At 34.1% G+C, this 22577-nt stretch overlaps 3 protein-coding genes across 3 annotated transcripts; 2 read left to right on the plus strand and 1 right to left on the minus strand.

Annotated features, from left to right (window-relative positions):
• Positions 1–906: 906 nt before the first annotated feature.
• LOC132639509 (uncharacterized) lies at positions 907–1281 on the plus strand. The gene has a single exon (XM_060355954.1). The coding sequence runs from the start codon at positions 907–909 to the stop codon at positions 1279–1281; it is 375 nt and encodes a 124-aa protein (XP_060211937.1).
• A 1645-nt stretch (positions 1282–2926) lies between these two features.
• LOC132640998 (thiohydroximate-O-sulfate sulfur/sulfate-lyase (nitrile-forming) NSP5-like) lies at positions 2927–5471 on the minus strand. The gene is made up of 2 exons (XM_060357831.1): positions 5271–5471; positions 2927–4007 (listed from the first exon to the last, which is right to left on the minus strand). Exons 1-2 carry the CDS (start codon positions 5301–5303, stop codon positions 3066–3068), a joined length of 975 nt encoding a protein of 324 aa, XP_060213814.1. The 5' UTR covers positions 5304–5471; the 3' UTR covers positions 2927–3065.
• A 9128-nt stretch (positions 5472–14599) lies between these two features.
• Positions 14600–22577, plus strand: LOC132640999 (uncharacterized). Its single transcript, XM_060357833.1, has 7 exons — positions 14600–14733; positions 15469–15572; positions 17439–17530; positions 17956–18066; positions 20551–20610; positions 21386–21879; positions 21988–22577. Exons 4-6 carry the CDS (start codon positions 18010–18012, stop codon positions 21875–21877), a joined length of 609 nt encoding a protein of 202 aa, XP_060213816.1. The 5' UTR covers positions 14600–14733; positions 15469–15572; positions 17439–17530; positions 17956–18009; the 3' UTR covers positions 21878–21879; positions 21988–22577.

Raw genomic sequence — 22577 nt, forward strand, 5'->3', positions numbered from 1 at the left:
GTTTTTTTTAAGGTTTTCAAGAGAATCAGTTGCAGATTAAGACTACCTGATTGGTGTTAGAAAACAAAATTTTACTTATATCTATAAACCAAAAATAAAAGGGCTTGGAAGATGTGTCCATGAAGGGAGAAACAGCCCAGCAATTTAATTCCACTTTGCAACTTTCATTATTTTAGAACCATCTAATATCTTTTTTTTTTTTTTTTTGCCTTCTCTTTAATCTTGTTTTGGCAATTACCTATTCACTTATAGTATTATTATTTTGCTCAACAACTTAATTAGACTCAAACTAGGGTGCTTCCTCTCTGTACAAGTTCACAAGAAAATTCCATCTCATTCATCAACCTCATAGTTCTTTCATTTAGAAAGAGAAAAGATCTAATCTTCCTTTTTTTATTCTCCAACAAAACTTTCACGGGAGCCATCTGACTGAACTGAATAGATAACTTTCCTCTTTATCCTTTGTTTTTCCCTAGCCTTTCCTTTTTGTCTTTGCACAAATTTCAAATGTCTACTATGTGTCTCCTTAGAAACTCAATGCCAATGATTGCTACTCTTGTTCCACCATACTTGTTAATTGTCAGTCTTTCAGGTTATGGTTTTCTTTCTATTTCCATGACATCTTGTGTTTTGGTTGTATCTACTATAGCTTTCTCATACTCAAAAGAAAAGTCAAGTATCTTGAAGAAATCAGTCCAAAATGGTAATTTCAGACAGATTCAAGAAGGTTTAGCAGAATATCGAACTGGAAATGAAAGTGTTACACAGAAGAAGGAAGTAAAAGATCATGGGGTGACTCAAAATCTATGCTGCTCGAACTCTCCAAAAATGATGCCGCAACTGTGCCGGAACCTCCAAACACGCACTACTACTGGAGGATCCGACATGCACCCGTAGACAGTTTCGATGAGTCCGAGAGATATAGCTCAAAATGATGTTTGGTGTTCAGAGTGTGAGAGTCTTGATGGCCACTCATCTTCAAGTGAAGATTCTGAACAGAGCCCACATTGCTCTGATGGTTCAATTTCTGATGAGGAAAGCTTAATTGAAATAACCCTTCCAAAAGGGCACTTTCTTGATTCAGAAAAAGATACCAAGTTATCTTTTCAGCATCACCAAAAGGTATTTGCAGATTTAGCCCAAGAATCCATCTTTCTGCAGCATAGCCTAGTGGATTACCAGCTGGGAGATATCAGTGACATGAATGAGGAAGACAATTTAATAGAGATTGACATATCCATGGGATCTATCAAGTGTTCTGAATTTGAAATTCAAGCATGAGTTCAAATTTACTCCTTCTGTCCTGAAATAACTTGTCATGCTTCGCTTCTTGAGAGTCAATATGACTAATCTTTATAGCTAAATTGGATTAGATTTTAAAATTAGAATTTAGGTATTCGAAAGCTACACAAAATGTTGTTCAACAGTGTTGGTGAAAATTTACTTAGTTTGACTCCGAGAAAGGAGATATGATGAGTAATTTGGAATTTTTCTAATGTCTAATTTGTTGAACAGTGTTTTTGATCCTTATGGATTTGTGCTTCTTACCCTAAATATTACTCTTCCAGATAAAAAAAAAAGAGTTCGCTGAACTTTTTTTTTGGATTAAAAAAAGAGTCTACTTAGTAAATCAAGAAAGAATTAACCTTATTTTTTCATATTTGCCCCTATTAAGTGTTATAAGATCAAATCCCAATGTCTATTTAATTAGGGATAGTTTAGTCAAATTACTTATTTTTGTTTAGGAGTTAATATTTTCTTAAGAGGTGTGCAAATAGCTAAGTGAACTCTTTTTTTGATTCGGAGGGAGTACTATAGTACTATTTAGGTGTTAAGAGTTTATAAAAAATGGAGCCAAACTTCATTTTGCTATGGTATACTGCTGTCAACTGTGAAGTTTGTGCTGCCAATTAAAACCAACTTAGGATACCTATAGAAGCACTTGTACTCATGTGGACATTAGCTTTCTCTTAATGCACATTAAAGCATTATTAAAAGTTTAAAGGAACCTTGGCCAATAAATAAAGATTATTCTACTTTCTTTTCTTTATGTCCTAATCTTCTTTTTGCTGTCATTTGGCCTTATAATGTTCCAGTAGTTTGATATTTAGTGAATCTTTAATCACATCTGAGTCTTAAGATCAAAGATCACATGTTCTGTTTAATTTATTCATTTCCACTCGGTCATTTCAGATAGAAAAAGAACTGATTCAGATTCACAAATGTATATATCATGAATAGGCCTGTCAATACTCCTATCATTTAAAGAACTTTCATTATAAAACTTGGATCTTTCTCAAATGTTAGAAAATTCAAATTTGCACTTAAAGGGCGTGAATAATTTTTTCCCTCCAAACTTTAGATTATAACAATTATCTCCTTCTTACCCCAAACTATATATGTATATTTCGCCCTTTTTAAATATTGTAAATTCCCTCTAACTTCTGTATAAAAAATCAAACTTCTCTCCTTCCTAATTGGTAAAACCCTTTCATCAGTAATTGAGAACCAACTGCGATAACTTATTTTACTATATGTAAGTTGTTATTGTTTCAATAAAATACAGATAACATTCAGAAACATTTTATTTGGATAATGTAGGAGTACCCATTAAGGCTGACTAGGTTGATGAAACTTTAAACTACAAATGATAAGTTTATTTTAATGTACAAAATACAAGTAAATTTAAACATTAAAAAAAAAAAAAAAGGAATCTTTACATTATATAGCCGCCCACTAAAATAATGGCCGAAAACTGTATATTTTTTGTATATTAATTCGATATATAATATACTATTCTACATAATTGATGTATATTTTTTATATATTTGGCTAGCGGCTATAATTATTCTTGTCTAGCGGCCAAATGTGTTAAAAGCCCAAAAATTAATGACCCAAAGCAAGAATTTCCACAACATGCCCTTGGTTTAACAAACTGAACAAACCTTTACAAAAGCATCAATTAACAGTCACTGAACATAAATTTTTCCCCCTTCATTCAACACAAGGCTAAAAGCTTAAATGTCATCTTGAAGATTATTTGTTCTTACAACATTGATTTTCACTCAAGCTTCCACCAGAGGAGTGAAAAAGAAAATACCACCAAGCCTGTCATTGCTAGGTGAATTGCCACCATAAACCAGCAGCCCCTCTTGGCCATCTCGTCGTCCAGTAGCAAAGGCGCACCACCCTCGTGGCCCCGGATGGTCACCACTATCCGTCCACCGCTTCCAAAATAGTGTCTCTGTGTCAAGTGCGTAGACGTCGCCTGAAAATTTCCCAGCACCCATGTGACCTAAGTCACTGGGGTCTATCTCACCACCATAGATAAAAATGTATTTTCCAATGCCAACTGTTGAAAATACACTCCTAGCAGTAGGTTTCTCACCATTTGTCTCCACTTGCACCCATTTTTCTTCAATTGTGTCAAAGTAATGCACATCATCAAGCTCATCCCCCGAGAATCCATAGACAACCCAGATTTTGCCTAGGACCACAGTTAAACCAGGTCCACCTCTTGGTTTACAATTTTCCCCTGGTACAGGAAATTTGATCCATTTCTTATCGACAACATCATAACCCCAAAGATCACTTAGTCTTCCAGCATTTCCACAACCACCAAAGATGTAAATCCTCCGATCATCAGCAGTCATCGAGTGGTAGCTCCGGTGAGGAGGTCCATCATCTCCGCTAGACAATAAGGTCCATTTGTTGGTAGTTGTGTCAAAAGAATAAAGCTCGTTAAGCTCCTTATGTTCAGCATCCCGGCCACCAAAGACATAGATAGTCTCCCCTACAGTGGCCATAGTGACACCTACACGACGTGGAGGGACATCCCCAACAGCATCAGCCACGGACCATTCTTGGTCATTGAGATCAAACACGTATACTTTGTTGTCAACAGGGACACGAGGTGTGAATTCACCCCCAAAGGCATATACCTTTTGTCCTACGATGGTGATGGCGTGTGAGCTTCTCGCCCCAGGTCCAGCCCCTTTCTCCTCCAGCTGCATTTGGAGGGTCCATGTCAAGAAGCAACAAGAAGTTTAAAATTGGCACATTTCCACAGCCTAGGAACTTGAAGGAAAATTGTAATACTATACCATTTACGAGAATGAAAGAAACACCATCCTAAGTTTATGTAACAATATCATGACATACTCAAAGTACAAAGACTGCAAAATATAAATTATTTGTAGAAACCATCAAAAGAAACAATTCATCATTAAGGCAGAACTTACATTTCTGACAAAAACCGGAACTATGGTGATCCTGAATGTGCAATTGCTAAAATATGAAGCTGTTTAAAAAGTTCTTGGCATCTGATATTGGGTCCTAACCAGAGGCCTAGTATTCAAGCTTAGTCTCCTGACTTTTGCTCCCCATTCTTGGTGATTTTTTTGGGCATCTTCTACTGAACAAGGCAGGTTAAACTCTAGCTTAATCCCCACTAATATAAGCTTTTTAAGGTATATACTCGTAGTCACATCCTATTATCAATTCTATAAGAAAGAACACAAGAAGTATTTTTTCTTGAAGCTACCAAAAAGACCACCTATTTGTTCGTTTATCGAGTTTAGCTCAAAATTATAAATTACGTTCAGCTAAAGACAACAACGACAACATACCTAGTATATTCCAACAGGTGGGGTGTACGCAGAACTTGTCTCTATCTTGGGGTAGAGAGGTTGTTTCCGATAGAGCCTCCTCAAAAAAGTCCAGCTAAAGTTGTCAAGAATTTAATACCAACTACTAATACCTATCACGTTTAGGACTGCAGGTATTTTTACTGTGTACAATCTTAATCACATAACTGATCCCCTCTCATTCAGGCTGAAATCACGTCCAGAATACAAGCCCTTTCTTGAATTGACCATGAGATGACTAAGTATCGTGAGTAAATTGCTCCCGTTCAATCATTTCATTAATAAGCACGTCCAGAATACAAGCCCTTTCTTGAATTGACCATGAGATGACTAAGTATCGTGAGTAAATTGCTCCCGTTTGTTCAATCATTTCATTAATAAGCAGAGTCATTCTTTGATAAATGATCATTATAATTAGACTCAATGAAATTTGATCAATCCTATTTTTTGTCGAGATATGAATTAGATTATCTAATTCAGAAGGGAAGAATTTGCATCAGTATCTCAATTTCATTGAAACATGAGTTTGATTCACACTCCTTGTTCTGAGAAAAAATTATCTATCTGAAAAGAAGAAGAAAATAATACATATTAGGTCAAATTAATAGGGATATGAGCCAAAACCTTGATCCATTTGCCTTGTGTTGCTGCAGCCATGCTTAAAAACAAATTTGTCACAAGCAATTCTCTACTATCCTGTTGTTGTTTTTTTCTCTCTTTCTATCAACCCCTAAGCCTGAAATTTAAATACACTTTCATTTGTCTTATGTCATGGTTTAGTTTAGTGCTCATCTGTTAAGCCCCTGCCTAAACTTGCCCTTGAAATTGGACAACAATTACAAAAACCAGTCTTTTTGTTTTTTCCAAAATCTAGGGTCGTGGACAAGGCCTTCAAATTTGTATATATTAGTTTCCTGACTCACTATGCAGCTATATATATTTTGGGTATAATATTTGCTACTTGTAGTTAACTTTTATTTTAAAAATATTACTTCTTTATTTTATTTTATATGACGGTATTTATGGTCCGGCACTTTTTTGAACCCCAGATATAATGGGAATTTAGTACACCGGATTGCCTTTCGATGGCATTTTACTAGGTACAAAATTTAAGAAAGAAAGAAAAATAGGAATTTTGAAAATTTGTGTTCTATAATATTTCTGTGATTATAAATAATCTCAAGCGTAAACTAATAAATTTTAAACAAAATTATTTTAAAATAAAAATATCATTCTGAAAAAGTGTATTAAATGAGACAAAAATAATACTAATAATAGATTAAGATCAAACTGAGGCAAAGCCGCAAAGGTTAGGTAGGGAGTCCTTCCTACTCGAAATTCTTTCTTTTCAAAGTGGAGAAAGTACTGTTTTTGGGATTAAAAGATTAGCCTTTATAGTTGTTGGATTTCAATTTCATAATACTTAACCAAAAACGAAAGTTGAATCTAGAAATTTCTAGATTCCTACGAAGGGCGTGAATGGAGCCTTTTCTTGTGTAGTTGTGTACTTGTGTCATATAAAAAATTTAGAGATTGTTTGATAGGTAGTCAAAATTATTCCGGAATTATAATTTCGGGATTAATTTATCTATCTCTTGGGATTATTTTATATCAACTTAAAATATGGTATAAAATAATTTCAGGATAAGTGCAATAAGAAGGGATATCCCATCTTTTAAGTTGGGATGCATTTTATACCTTATTTGGTACATAGTAAATTTATACCTTTTACCAAATATGATACAAAAAATTAGTGTTGCGATATCCCAGCTTATACCATGCACCAAACGACCCCTTAGAGTTGAGAATTTTGTGATTAATCTAATAGCATGATAACATTACCTATTGGATTAGTTTAATTCAAAAGTGGACGCCACGTCAGGTGTCAGAAGGTAAGTGATGCTTCCATTTTTTTATGTACTCTCATTTATTTTTAGAGGCGTTAATCGCAAAGTATAAAGGGCGCTAACTAATGATGATGTAATAATTTATTTATAAAAACAAAATACATGTTCTCTATGGGGCGAGTCATTTATAGTCTGCATATTTTTTTCAAAAACATACTTATCACAGATAATTAAGATCTTTGATCAATTTTTTTGAAAAAAAGTTAAATTTTCTTGAATAACAACAAAAGTTGTTTTTCATAAGTTGAAAAAAATCCTTCTTTCTCATAAATATTTTTAAGCCTTATTTGTTTGGACTTAAAAAAAAAAAATTATCTTAAGCAAAAGGCTAACGATGTTTGCAAAATTTATTCGAACAAAGAACTAAACTTTTTTACCCTTTTGCTTCCTACCAAAGTCGGACCTAGCCTTCCCTCTCTAAACTCAAAAAATAAAGAACCAATCTTGTAGGGGTCTTTAGAAACAGTTTTTTGTGTGTGTGGTGGTCCGGATCGGATCATGGGTAACATGGCGAATCATAGTTCATTTATTAATTAATAAGAGAAAAAGTAATGTGAAAATATTAAATAAGTCATAAACATAGTCTCATACTCAGCTGCGGAAATAATGAGTACACTCTCAAAACTTGATGCCATAGATAGCCTCTAAAGTACCAATACAAGTCTGAATCAATACAATTAAATAATCAACCGAGAAGAGGGGAATTTACTCCACAAAACCAAATAAAATCTCAGAATGGAACATATAGAGCAGAAAAGCATAATCTATCTCAAAAATTCAATAATAAGTTCGAACTACCTTACTAAAGTCAGATAGAGATGAAATATAGCGTGACGCAGTGCAGTGGCCATATGCATGTAGTTGGTATATACACACTAACTCCACCGGATGTTCAAGAGTGTGACCTATGAGGAACTCGCGAAGTCTATATACGCGCACGGAACCAGATCCAATCATATCACATCGTGCTGTCAACCGAAACAATTTCTCAATGAACATGCATAAGGAATCTCAAAAAGCGGGTCGTTGGGCCAAAAATATCACCACTTCACACAGAATTATATCTCCTTGGGATTGGTCTAAATGAATCGTCAATGAATAGGCACGGATATCCCCATAATAAACTATGGATTTCAAATGCTTTCACTTAAGCAAAAAAAACAATGTATAAAAGGAATTCATGCAACTTTAAAACGGCAGTTAATATTCTGTGAATGAAATATATGAAGGATGAAGAGGATGCAAGTCAATTAACACGATATTCACATTATCTTAGTCAAAGCATGATCAAATTCACAGATATCATCATATAATCACATAGTTCATCACGCATTAGATTAAGTGTCCATAGCATGACACCAATACCCACATAAGTATTTGTCATCTCAGGAGTACGGTACCTTCTCTTTTACCCTTAACCCTTATTAGTTATTTCATTACAAAAATATTCTTCAATCAGAGTCTTAGTCTTGACTTATCTTAGATCTGAAGTACCAAGAACCCGTGAAACAACCTTTCCTTTTCTGAGCGCCTCCGAACGCTCCCAATTTAGTCAAATACGAGTTCTAAATGAGTGTATTAGTCTATTGATACTCATATTATCATATAATTAACCAATCAAAAAGTCAATAAAAAGTCAACCCCGAGCCCTGGAGGTCAAAACTTAAATTTTATTCCAAAGTTGATTTACCCATAGTCTATAGGTCATCAGTCTCGAATTTCATCCACAAATCAAGTCTCAAATAATCAATTTACATTCTCTAGAAGTCGAGGGCTAAAATCCCAATTTCTCCAATTAATTCATGGATAAAAATAATAAATAACTGAAAGAATCATGGAGAAATATCAAAATCAAGTTTAAACACTGAGCCCCTTTCCAAAACGAGTTAACTGTCTCATAAATTTTCCAAATCCAAGACCTATAGGTCCTAAATTTGAAATATGAAATAAGAAGTCTAATTGGGAATTTTAATCTACCTAGATCTCCTTCATCACAACTGAGAATTGGACCATCGCGATTGCGAAACACCCTATAGTTCATTTTTTTTCAAAGCATCACTAATATTTTAACAAAATTTCTTGTTTGGATAATAATGAAAACAGAGGTTTTTTTTTTTTTTTTCTTTAGGTAGAACATGGCCATAAGGAAGGATACCTGTATGAGATGAAAATCACACGTACGGTTTTAGATCTCTTGTTTTACTTCGATAGTAGTATTGATCGTGTCAATGCAGAGAATATGAATACATTTATATACTATTAAATCTTAACCACATAAAGTGGAATCACGCTTTTTGGAAAGAGCCGCTAAATTAAGTTCTAGTTTTCTCTGGCTCCTTTCACTTGGTCTTTGAGATCGGTTAAATCTAATTCATTGTGTATCCCTTTTCTGTATGCGAGAAAATAATAAAATAAGAAAAGTTAAGCGGAAAATACACAGCATGTAACAAGTGAATAACACTGTGCTACACTCACTTTTTCATCATTATGGGCTAAGGCCCGTGGGCCGATCCATCCCATCATGTGATTTGAACTTGAATATTTGGATCCCATTTAAGAACAAGGTTTTTTAGCCCCGGTCCGAGTAAGCTCGCTGTCTACGGGCTTGAGCGAGCGTGGGGCCGGCGGCCCATGGGCCAAATAAAAGATTTAATTGAAAAAAAAAAAAAAGTGAAGATGTTAAGACAAGCTTGTCACAAGAAGATTTAGATGTGCTTGATGAAGATGATGTATTGGTGTTGGATACGCCATAAGTGCCATGGAAGATTCTTTGAGGAGTTTATTGTTACTTCTAATGGATGAAATATTGTCATATTTTTGTGTTTTATTGAGAACTATTGAAACAAAGTTAGGTTAATATTTCTATCTAGCTAGTTGTATTGATACTCATTGATTGTTTAGTTTGCTTATTAATATCTCTATTTGGTTCGAGTGATATTAGTTATTAATTTGTTAACTGTTAACAATATCAAAAGTTATTCAGTTTTACATAAGCTTTTGTCCTACAAGATTGTTTTGTTGTGCGGTTGTACCAAAATATTTGCATTGAGGTAGAGATTTCATATCGAAGCAATACAACCAATCTTTACTTGAAGCCAAACTGAATAGTATTATTAGAATCATTTTATTTGTGGATTTGAGACTGATTAAAAAGTAGTAACACCATGTAATATTGCCTTGAAAATATTTATGTTAGCATTTTTAAATTAGAATTTAAATTAAAAGAATTATGAAAAATACTTTTTTTAAAAAGGTGGGCTGGCCTGGCCCAGCCCAGCCCGCAATCCACATAGTGATGGGTTGAGCTTGCTGTTTTAAGGCCCATAAAAATGTAGGGCCAGTCCAGCCTAACTTGTCAAATTTCAAAGTCCGTGTGGGCTGGACTAGCCCGTTTTGACAGCTATACTTTTCAATGGTCTTCTTCTTATTTTCTTTGGTGGCAGAAAGCAACATATAAATTAGTTTTTCAATATCCGTTAAGGCTGGTGAAAAAGGTCTGAAAATAATTACTCACTTGTGCCAATTTAGGTGGCACCATTTGTCAAGGCACGGTTTAAGAAAGAATGACTTTTGAGATTTGTATTCCAAGACAAATTTTAGATGGTCGTAAATCATCTAGTAAAGTTAAGTTTGTAAATATAGAAAAGTGACATTCTTTTGAACACACTGAAAAGGAAAAAGTGTGACATAAATTGAACAGAGGAAGTAAAAGTTAAGAATGACTTTTGAGATTTGTATTCCAAAACAAATTTTAGATGGTCGTAAATCATTTCATAAAGTTAAATTTATAAATATAGAAAAGTGATACTCTTTTGAACACACTAAAAATAAAAATGTGCCACATAAATTGAACAGAGGAGGTAAAAGTTAAAAATTTCCGTTACCAGGAATCGAACCCGGCCCCGGGTCTCCTGGGTGAAAGCTAGATATCCTAACCACTGGACGATAACGGATGTTATGTCACCTTGAATGCATTATCTCTATATAGCAGGTGTTTACAGTGATGACAACAACGTAAGAAAAATGAATTGGTATGGTATCAAGTTAGAACACATCAGATTGTACAACAAAGGAGATTGGGATCTTAACTGCTAAGGTTTAATGTTTAGCCCTCTCATCTGGATCATGTTTGGTCCCCTATTTTACTGTGTTATCAAATATTAGCATTTGTTTATTCATCATATATGACGGAAAAAGGAAAAAGGTAAACTTGGATTAAACTTAAAATACTTTTACGAAAATTTCTCCACCTGTATTGTAACCAAAAAAGTTCTTCCCAACCAAATAGATAAGTTTTCCCTTTACTTTTTTTTTTTTAAAGTTTTTGAAAACTCATATTTCTCTATATCACATTTAGTAAATGATTTTGTGTTCCAAGTGTTTTCTTATCCTTGCCGTCCATTTTAATCTTTCCTTTTCAAAGTCCAATAATGGAGAAAGAGAATGAAACAAAGGAAAAGAGAAAAGTGGGTGCTTATCTCGGGGAAAAAGGTTCAACTCAAACAATACTAGCTGATTTTTTAAATTTACTTAAATTTTTAAGGGCAGAGAGTTACACGATAATTATGTTGATCGGAAGTATATAAATACTTGATATAAGTATTTGTTGGACGGCATATCATTGTTATTAAAAAAGGAGAGGGAGAAATAGGAAACAACAAAAACTAGAGAGCTTGAATTAGTTATTATCTACTTACCCCCTGTTTGGATGGTGGTTTCCCGTGGTTCATTAATGTATGGTTTTGTAAGAAATCATGTTTGTTTCCATTGTTCTTAAAATTATGTGGTATGGTGTTGTAAATCCATGGTTCATTCCATGGTTATATAACCATGAAAAGTCTCAATTTTTGTAATCACGGATTTGGTGGTTTTTCCGTGGTTACATATTTTATTTCCCCATTATAACCCTACTTATATTTTAAAATTCCTATTTAATCCTTTACCCTAGTTTTATTAATATATATAAACTAGATGTTTAATTTTGCCTCCAACCCTCTGTTTTGCCTCCAAATCCTTCAAACGTCTGAAGCCAATTACTCTGTGAACTCCATCGGCGGCGAAATTCAGTTGTAACCGTATGTTCTCTTCTTTGTCTTACTGCTCTCTTTGTACTTTGTTTTGAATCGTTGTAGGCAAATTTCACAATATTTGCTTCTGGAAAATCATGGAAACTGAAGCATGCATTTTTCCTTGTCATATACCTTGTCACATACCAAAGGATCTCAATATCATATATGATTCCTCTTATTACTTTCTGTTTCTTCCATGTTGTGCGTATCATATATGATTCCTCTTACTTTCATATATGATTCCTCTTACTTTCACTCACATCTGCTAGTTTTCTTCAACAGTATATTCACTACTAAAAACAAGCTATTTACCTACGTGGGTTACCGAGGGACAAATTAGATGTCACTATTCCGAGGTACTTTGCCACGGCGTCCCTCAGAAAAGTCAAATATTTTAATTTTTAATTATTTTTTAAAGATACCGAGGGACATCCCTCGGTAAATTATTTGACTTTTTTAAAGTCAACATTTAATTGACTATACCGAGGGACTCTATCGGTACATAATAAAAAACAAATTAAAATTTCCGAGAGAGACCCTCGGTAATATAAATATAAATATTTTGAATTTCTTTTTTCCTGTACCGAGGGACACCATCAGTATGTTAATAAAAAATAAATGAAAATTAAATAACATGTACCGAGGGAGTCTCTCGATAGAGTAGATATAATTATTTTGAGTTTTCTTTTTGAAATTACCGAGGGACGTCTCTTGGTAAATTAAATATGTAAAATTGAGTATTTAATAAATAATTATTTTATATTTTTAAAATAAAAAATAGAGATGGTGTCAATTGGTAAGTCCCTCGGTAATTGTTTAAAGTTTTTTTTTTCTTTTTTCCAGTTATATTACATTTCTAGACTTATCATAAGAAAATTAACTAGTACCACTTATTTATTGTACCGAGTAAAAGTATATAGTGATAGCGCTCTAAAGAATGTTATAAGTGATAAGTTTAAAAAGTGATAGTATAAATAGAAGTGTTCTTATTGGCATCCTTAATAAAAGTTAATGATTGTTTAGCTTATAAATTGACAATGGTTAAAGTGCGTTGTATTAGAAGTATTGTTTAGTAATGTTAGTGATTGATAAGTCTATTATATAATAATTCTAGTAAGTAGAAGTATATTAGTGGTATTCTTAAGTAATACTGATTGATTAACTTATAAATCGATAATTACACTAAGTAGTATATAGTGCATGAGTGGTATCTTTAAGAAATATTATTGATTGATTAGCGTATACGTCAATAATTACAGTACGTGAAATTGTATTTGTGATATTAATCTATTATGTTTACAACTACTTAATGAGTCCGAATGATTATTAAAGATCTATAACAAAGTCTTAATATCATTAAAATGTCGATTAAAAAAATTCTACAAAGATGGCAGCTCATCGTTTCCTCCATTTAATTATCGCTACCATTACGACATCTCCCATCATTATCAATTATTGTCACTGCCTACCATTATTAACTGTCACTACTCACAACCACTGCCATTATCAATTACTATAATCAACGTACAATGCCACTAGTCACTATTTACAATCATCACCACCAACCACCATTTTTACAACACACCATCGTTCATGACTACCTGCAATCACCACAATCAGTCACCACTATATATCGTCTATCACCGTCATCCTTCACCACTATGTATCGTCAATCACCGTCGTCATTTACAAACATTATTATCTATCACTATCAATCACCACCACCAACTACTACCAGCATTCATTACCACTAGCTACTACCTACAATACCACCATTAGCCGACACCATCTTCAGTTGACACCTACAAGACCACCTCTAGTATTGCCACCACACCAGCCTTCATATAATATTTAAAAAAAAATATTTTATTGATAACATATTGAATTCATTTTGTATTGTATTAAATTTCATACTACTTTTTTTTTAAAAATAAAGACATATTTTACACATTCAGATATTGTAAAGCAAACTGTCTTAACTCTTAATAATGTAGTATTCAGACCTTAACACAATATCTTAGTATTCATATGTGTATTTAGATCCAGACATATAATTCGTAATGCATATCTTAAATATTAAGATATGCGTTTAGATTTGTTTGGAGATAATTTGGTTTGACATTCCCAAACAAAATTTTATTTTCACTCTTTTATAATAAATTCATCTTTTATTAAAATAATCTCAATTTTGTCTTCACAAATATATAATATATCTTTTGTTAAGTTAAAATTTTATTCAACTGGTGATTCGATCTAAAATAGGCTAATTTGAGTTATCAATTTTTTTAAAGTAAATTGTTTTGCAAGTTTTCTACAAAATTTGATGGTTATTATCTAAATTTAATATTTTTATTTACTTATTATCTCAAAGATTATAAATAGTTTAATACCCCCTCCGTTTCAATTTATGTGAACTTATTTTTTTATTAGTCCGTGCTAAAAAGAATGATCTCTTTGTATAATTGGAAACAATTTACCTTTATGCAATGATTTATAGCCACACAAAATATATGTGACTCATTTAACATCACAAGTTTAAAAGCTTTCTCTATTTTTTAAAATTTCGTACAAAATCAAATGGGTTCACATAAATTGAAACGGAGAGAGTATATACATTCCATTACCCATCCCCATTTGTGTTAAAAAAAATTTAAAAACTAAGGCTAGAATAAAAGAAACTTAGGCGCTAGAACATAAGTGGAGCTGAAAAAAGTTGGAAAAAAAAAACAACCGGGAAACTTAGGCGCCATTTATTTTAGCCAAAAGAAAAATAGAGCACTTTTAACCTAGCCAAATGGAATGGTCATTCATTCGGAGGACAGAGAATGAGGACTACGAACAGAGAATAAGAATAAGAATCACAGGTAAAATTCTTATCTTATGTGCTGCTCTCTTCTCAACGGCGCCACTTCAATCACAGGCAAAATTCTCAACGGCGCCACTTCAATCACGAACAGAGGAAGGGTAAGAGACATGAATTAGTTTGAGAATACAGGGGAGAAGATACCCAATTTGTGGAATTGGAAGCAACAGTGAACACAAAGCAAAAAAATTGACTTTGCAATTTCAAAGTGGAGACAAAGTTAGGGTTTTTTCTATATTCTTGAAGAGGTAAGGTTTATTATTTGAAGTCATTAATTAGTGCAATTATTTTGAAGGAATTTGAAGTATTCTCAGCTCAAAATTTGTCATCTTTCTAGATTTTAATAGGAAGAATCTTGATTGCATCTGTTGCTTAAATTTCCTCTTTTTTATGTGCAAAGATATAATTTTTAAACATTTTAGGCTTATGCTAAATGAATTCTGATTTGGGGCTTTTTTGTGAGAGTATTTTCAGGTTTGCTGGATCTTTTTTTTTTTTTTTTTTTTTTTTGGCTCAGCTTTAAATTGCCATAGGGTTTAGTTTTCTTTCTAGAAGGTCCAAATAGAGGGAAAAGGATAGCAAGGATTCATATTATTTATCGGACTAGTTGTTATTTTAGTTTTTTGGGTTTTGAAGTGGTACTTAATTCTTTAGTTCTTAGTTGTAAGTTGTCCGATTATATTGAGATTTATTGTGTATATTAATTCTCTACTATGTGTTACTGCATTGATTTTTCTCTCTAAAGAACTACAAGGAATAGATGTTTGTTATCAAAACAAATTTTATCTATGTTGAAGTTGCATTATTAGGAGATCATGGGTGGAATAAGAAAGTTGAATTTTATCTTATATGGAAACATTAAAGTTGTTTTAAGTTGTTAAATGATGCGCATTGGTTAACCTTATTTGTTATTAACATGCAGATTAAAAAGCTTTTATGTGGAGCTTGACAATGTCTTTTTTAACGTTACCCTTCCTTCTCAGAATTTACAGTCCAGTCAGTAATTATGCAAATTTTGTGGATAGTGGGCATACTTTCATACTCTGCTTGGTTCCTGGCAACACGCAAAGGTGCGATGCGAAATTAGGTAAAGTCCTATTCGTCTATTGAGATAGCAAATGTTAATGATTCTCTTTGCTTAAAGAGTCACACATTTCCCCAAGTTAATACTGGTTTTGGTAACTTCCCTAACTCCTTAGGTTTGTATTACTTGTGCCTGGTGCTAAATAGATATAAAAGAGGAAGAGTAGAATAATAAAGCAGAAGGATTTTATTTATAGCCTCAACAAGCCCAGACAACTTGCTAATGATTTGAATGCTCAAGACCGTTAAAATAGAAAGATAAAAGTCCTTGTGACACATTAACCAAAGTGGCATTTTTCAGAAATATCATTTGCTTAAAAGCAGTACAGATTTAAGAGAAGCAATAAGTACCATTTTAATGAAACAAGAGACAATAATTGTATCTTTTTAATGGCTAGGAGACTGTAACTATGTTTAAACTAAAAACACAAAATTCTAATCTTACAGTAATACTTGGCCCTATAATTTATACAACAAACTAATAGTAGTAGCAGTTTAGTACATAGGGTGGAAGAGATGATGGAGGTAGGAGTTCATTTTAATAGCACTATCAAGATCTAGCAATGCTAATAATGCAGTGCAGGTAAGCTGTAAACTATCACCAATGCTGATGATCTATGCTTGTCTGACTCTTTAAAAATGTCATTGAATGCATGTCAGATCCTCTAAAAGTAGTGCATTTTTTGGAGGATCCGACACAGGTGCGACATTAATTTTGGAGAATCCGAGCAACATAGCTGATGATAGCAACAACTCTTACGTTCTTGTTATTGCTGCCTCTTTGAAGATCTCTAAATATTTTGGTGAATTTTCTGTATTATTTTTTGTCAAATACGTGCTTGAACTCTGGGATGGAAACGAATTACAAATGCTTAAGTTAGTTAAGTTTTTATGTCTTCTCCTTTATTCGTTAGTGGAGTCAGGAATGTTTTTCATAAACAACCCATGTCGTTAGAAAGTTTGCTAATAGCAGTTCCCTTATTGTATTTCTATTAGATATTAGCACCTGTATTTGGAGAAGCCGACTTACGTGTTTGCTCTGTGTTTGCGTGTACTTTCAGGATTTTTGTATGCTTTCTACGGCTCTTCTCTCTCGGATTTATGTGTGATGTTGTTGTCAATTGTATTTTGTTGTTCTAGCAGGTATGTTATCTGGTCATGATGTCTGGTCATATTGAAAACCTCAACACTAAGAAATTCTTTTACCCTCTTCAAGAAAGACTCGAAAGGGTTCAATGGTTTTAGAGAATACAATCTTCAACTAGTCTTTTCACCATACAAAACAAGTTATGAATTAGATGAAGTATACGCAAAGCTTACTGTTTACATTCCTTCCGCATCAGAGAAAAGCTTTGAGGACTACTACATGAATACTACATATGCTCTAGAGGGCCGAATGTAACTGTAAACGACAGACCTATGGGCAGAGAAGGAATGAAGACCAAAGTCTTACTAATGGGATTCAAAAATGTTAAATATTGTATCTACTGAAAGTAATCTAGGATGTATGTACAGGTGAAGACAGTTGTGTTTCTTTTTTGCTGAATATTTTTGTTGATTTCATTTCAAGGTGTGAAACTTTAGGTGTCGTTTGGCCATAAAAATTATTCAGGTAGTCTTTGACTTTTTTTTAGTAAAATTTGTTTAGTAATAAACTTCAATCTCATTATGCAGTAATTATCTAATCACAGTGATGCTATATTAATATTACTCTTCTAAGAATTGGAATTTTAGGAATTCACTCTACAACTAAACATAGTCAGCATAATAGTTAAGATATCTAACTGTGTTATTAATTAGTCCATGAAGTATAAATTTTGTTGCAACTTGTAGTTACTTAATTTGCAAATTGTGGTTGCTTAATTTTCAGCATCCGTTAGAGTTCTTGCCTTCACTACTGCTATTGTTGCTGTGCTGTTGCTGAAAAGAAAGACTAGAACAGTTTTGTCGTCGCCAGTTGTGGTTCCCTTCTTTCTCTCTCTTTTTCCCCATAATTCTATTTATTTTTCTTTTGAAATCTATGATTGAATTGGTTTGGTTTTTTCATAATGAACTGGTTTTGTTCTTTGAGATTCCATTCATCCTCGTTTCTGTGCTTAGGCATTTGTTTTCTAATTCCTAAAATCTTTGTGTTTTTTGTTTTGTTGTTGATTGAACGATTCCTTTAATCCCTTTTCCGGTTGTTCCCTGCCTTTTATGTGATTAAGCATTTTATTTGTAGACTATGGGGAACTGTATATCACTAAAACTGTGTCACCTCACTATATCAGTCATGCTTGCTCCTCACTTTAGGCTTAGTATTGTGTCAATTGTTGCCAATCTGCCATAGTTGTTCTAGCTATCTTCCTTTTACTAAACAATGTTAACTTGGTTTATTTCATTTGCAGAAAGTTTCTCTTGGTAGACCACCCACTCGCCATGAGCTATGGAAGAAGGCCCATATGAAAATTGAAGATGGAAAAGAAGTTTGGGTTGAGCCACGGGCAGAGGATACCTATGTAAGATCTAAACTTATTTGGAATATATTTGACTAGTAATATTGTTTTTATGGTTACTGGTAAGACTCAACTTCTATTTGGTTTTCTCTTCATGTTAATCCTTCTTAAGTTCATATAAATAATCTCTTGGTGATATTATCTTGGATAAATTTTTGTGGCTGGTATATCTGTGTATATCAATCTGAAATACGTGTTGTTCATAGACAAACTACAACCTATAGATGTGTTGTGGTAACTCTTCCTGTAAAATACTTCCAAAAAGTAGTATATTCCACTGCTTTTTCTATAACTGCTGTAAATAGCAGCTCCCAGCAGTATTGCACACCTTGCTGCAAATAGCCCTTGCAGCCTTTGTTGGTTTTTGTGATGCAGTGCATCTGTGACACCACATCTGCATATAACTGCAGCATATATTGCCTTGCTGCCCTGCAGCACATCTCTTGACACCACTGAACAGACCAAGTATCAAGCTGTAATGTATTGATTTTTCCGGGCTGCTGTAAGCAGCAAATTGTGCCTCAACAGTGCTGCACACAGCTTATCACCAGCTTTGTGCAATGTTGGCCACCTTTTGTTGTCCTCTACAGCAGGTGCTGCACATAGCAGTGCTGTTTTCACCAGCACTACATCAGGAACCAAACAATTTATTGTGGTGTTTATGTAACACACCGTACCTTTAACCTAAGCTTTGACCATGATCCTAGACTTAGAAAACCAGATAAAGAATGTGGGAATTGGAAATTTCCTCTTCAGCTGTAAGATGGTGGTTTACGCCCATGAACAGTGACCGTATTTCAGTTTACGGGCCGTAAATCAAATCGTAAACTGGTAGTTGAATGTCATATGGTTAAATACGGACCGTATTTCACAATACGACCCGTATTTCAAATCGTAAACTGAAACCAAGGATTTCTGAGCATTCTGGAATTTGGCAATTTGATGTCAAATGGTTAAATACGGACCGTATTTCAAAATACGGCCCGTATTTCAAAATGTATTTGTAATTTTGGAAAACTTCCTTCATGAAAGTTGTAGAGCTTTGAAATACCTTTCCAACGGTATATTATGGGCGTCAAACGGACATCTGTACAATGAGTTATGACCATTTTACTAAAGAGACGCAGTGTAGTCCATATGTCAAAATACGGACCGTATTTCAAAATACGGCCCGTATTTCAAAATACGGCCAGTATTTAACTGGGCCGAAAATCTAATTTTTCCAGAACAGTATATATTCATCCATATCAGTTCAAATCATTATTTTTCATTCCTTCAAGCCCTAGAACGACTTCCTACCCTCTTTCATCATCAAGAACACCAAGGTAAGCCTACTCTAATTATTCCAAATCAATTATAATACCTATCCTTGTAATCTAAAAATGAAATCATCATTCCAAGACTAGGGTTTTCAAGAAAACCTATCTCAAGGTTCAAGAATTCAAGATTTTGGAAATCTTCTTCAAAGCTCAAGTCTTTAATTCAAGTTTTGGAGCAATTAAGGTATGTAGAACTTTCATCCACATGTGGGAATCTATACGTTCTTCCCCATGCTCCGTTTCTTGATATCCATGAAGTTCAAATCCTAGGGCATTAAACCCAACATATTGGTAACCCGTATTTATGTATTTATGTACATGAATTTTGTATCTATATTCGTTATTGTATTCCTAATCTTCCATTACGGTTATTAGGAACCCTAGATTAATCCATGAATCATGAATTCTTCCTCATGTATTCTCATTATGTTTATATGAAACTTTATGATTTTATGTAGCAAGTTACAAGCATGTTTTCAAGTCAATTATATATATATATATATATATATATATATATATATATATATATATATATATATATATATAATTATGAACTATTGTTATTACTCATGAATCAAGAACATGTTTGCAAAACTATGACAAGTTATCTCATGAAACCATATTACAAGATATTTCATGAAACCATGTTTACAAGTTATTTCATGAAATCATGATTACAAGTTATTTCACGAAAATCATGGGCTTCTTAGCCAACTATATCATGTTCATGTTTTTGGGAATTGCTTAGTTAACCGAGAAGACTCAGATAGCCTGAAACTACGTTGCCACCGTAGGATAAGGGTTGTCAGCAAGGAGGCAACATCTTCATTATGTAGTTTGGATCCTTACATGCTTATTATTACTTAAATCTCATATCCCTGGCAAGGTTGTGAGTGTTTTGCTGGTAGGACGCAAGTACCAGACCATGTTGTCGGTTATACTATAGCATTCCCCACGTTACAAGTAGTTTTACATACAAGTATTTTTATTGATTTACTATTTTAAGATTTTACTCACGTTTCATGTTCATGTTCAAGTTACATTCAGTTTCAGTTCATGTCCTATATCTATGTTGTGCCATGTTCTTCGTTTCAGCAGGTTTTACATACTAGTACTATTCACCATGTACTAACGTCCCTTTGCCCGGGGCCTGCACTTCACGGTGCAGATACCGGTTTTCAGGAGCATACACCTGTGCAGTAGGATCACTTCAGTTATCAGCTTATTGGTGAGCCCCACTCCTCTCGGGGTTCAACATGGAGTCTGCATTAGTATTCAGCTTATGGTAGTCCAGGGCCATGTCCTGGTAGTTAGTATTCAGACATGTTTTAGAGGTTTCATAGACAGATGTTAGTTCACAAAGTCAGTTATGTTTTCATGCGTGCATACTATTACATTTTCATGATTTTTCATGCTATGAGGTAACTTCAAGACTTTATTCCGCAAATTACATTTTCATGATTCATTTAAATTGCATCATATAGATTATATTGTTTTGATGCCCATGTTGACAAGCAAGCCATGAGGTTCGCTCGGACACATGCAAGCAAGGCCCGAGTGCCGTGTTACGCCCAGGCCATGGTTCGGGGCGTGACAGTTTATTCCTTGTTCAAACACCCTCAACCTTCTCTGCATTTGTATCACCAGCTGTCCCCAAAGAAGCAACAATATCTGTGCTCTCATGATGCTTCCCAACAATATTATCTGTTGTTCATAGGCATGAGCTGCATGTATTGCCTTCTTCTCTTGCTGCCTCTGTTCCTTTCTCCCAATACCTTGTGCTCTCCCAACTGCATCCATCACATTATGACTGCTCTTTTTCACTACTGTTGCATAGAATTATCCATAACGCTGCTTTATGTTCCTTCATGTGTATATTTGAACCATCTCATTTCCCATGCTTGGATCAGTGATACAAAGAGTTGAGCATGATGGTGTACTTTCACTTTTCAGAATTTATTTTATATCGTTTGTTTATATACTAAATTTTACTTTTAATGTAGAATCGTTATAATCAAGCAATGGAGGATCTCATTAGGAATCAGCCGACAGATGATCAAGGCAATCCAATCACGCCATCAGAGGAAAAAACTCTCTCTTGTTGGTTAGACGTGGTTGGTGGTGTAAATAAGGGAAGAGCGTATGGCCTTTGCTCCGAGAAGAACTTTCACCGCATCCAGTGTGGATTGCAAGGTATAGGGAGTTCTGCCACTGTGTCAAATGAGCAGCTCGAGGAGATGCGAGACGAGCTTCGGGAACTTGCTAGGAAATATGAGGAGGAACAGAATAAAAGATTGAAGGAGGAGCGACGTAGGATAGTGCTTGAGTCAGACGTCAAAGAACTCAAGGCCCAAGTGTGTAACCTCATCAAGTTGCCCCGTTCTCCATCCCCGAGCCCCGATCATGATGATGGAGAGGATGAGGAGGATCAGGAGCATGGAGATGATGAGGATCAGGAGAATAGAGAGTATGGAGAGACTAAAATGGAGTATTAGAGGTCAGTTGTTATTTTTGTTTGTCCATTTGGTGAACAGATGCTATGTGTGCTAAAAAGAGTCAAGAGTCAGTTGACATATTTTTTTTTTGCATTGCCCTGTTGCAGCAGATCTCTAGCACATGTTTACAACAATTTTTGGAATCAGTTGGACAATCCCATATAGCTTAAAAGGAGCAGTTGAAAGTTAGAGCTTATGGAAAGTGAACAAAACCATCAACAAGATCTGGTAAATGATACCTGCATGTGTTTTTTGGTGTTTATGGACAGAGAAGGAACAACAAATCTTTGATGGGACTTCAACTCCTAATTGTTCTCTAAAATCAAAGTGTTTAGTTAACCTTTTTAGTTGGAGCAATCTATCCCCTGTGAATGATATTATCCCCCTTTTAGATTTCATTGGCTCCCACTCAGTGGCTTAGTAGCCTTGAGTCTTTTGCTCATGGTTTTAAACTCCCAGCTCTTACTAGTTTTCTTTTGCAGTGTCTGGAGTTTTTAGCCTTTTCTTTATAAAGTTTGCATCTGCTTGATGCTTTTGAATATGAATATAACAACTTAGTTCACCAAAAAAAAAAATTGTTATTTTTGTTCCAACTTATGTTACTTTGGCTTGTTTGAAGTCTAGTGGGATGCTTGTGATATATGTTTGCATAACGTCGAAGTTGGTTAGATTCGTACAATGTTTGTTGGCTTAATTTTAA

Source organism: Lycium barbarum, chromosome 5 (genome assembly GCF_019175385.1).
Source record: "Lycium barbarum isolate Lr01 chromosome 5, ASM1917538v2, whole genome shotgun sequence".
In the NCBI taxonomy this organism is placed as follows: domain Eukaryota; kingdom Viridiplantae; phylum Streptophyta; class Magnoliopsida; order Solanales; family Solanaceae; genus Lycium; species Lycium barbarum.

Coding starts and splice junctions, on each gene's coding strand:
- LOC132639509 (XM_060355954.1), top strand. CDS start 907: ATGAGTCCGAGAGATATAGCTCAAAATGATGTTTGGTGTTCAGAGTGT.
- LOC132640998 (XM_060357831.1), bottom strand. CDS start 5,303: ATGGCTGCAGCAACACAAGGCAAATGGATCAAG. Junction 4,008..5,270: donor CACAAGGCAAATGGATCAAG/GTTTTGGCTCAT, acceptor CTCCAAATGCAG/CTGGAGGAGAAAGGGGCTGG.
- LOC132640999 (XM_060357833.1), top strand. CDS start 18,010: ATGAAAATTGAAGATGGAAAAGAAGTTTGGGTTGAGCCACGGGCAGAG. Junction 18,067..20,550: donor CACGGGCAGAGGATACCTAT/GTAAGATCTAAA, acceptor TTCACGGTGCAG/ATACCGGTTTTCAGGAGCAT. Junction 20,611..21,385: donor CTTCAGTTATCAGCTTATTG/GTGAGCCCCACT, acceptor CTTTTAATGTAG/AATCGTTATAATCAAGCAAT.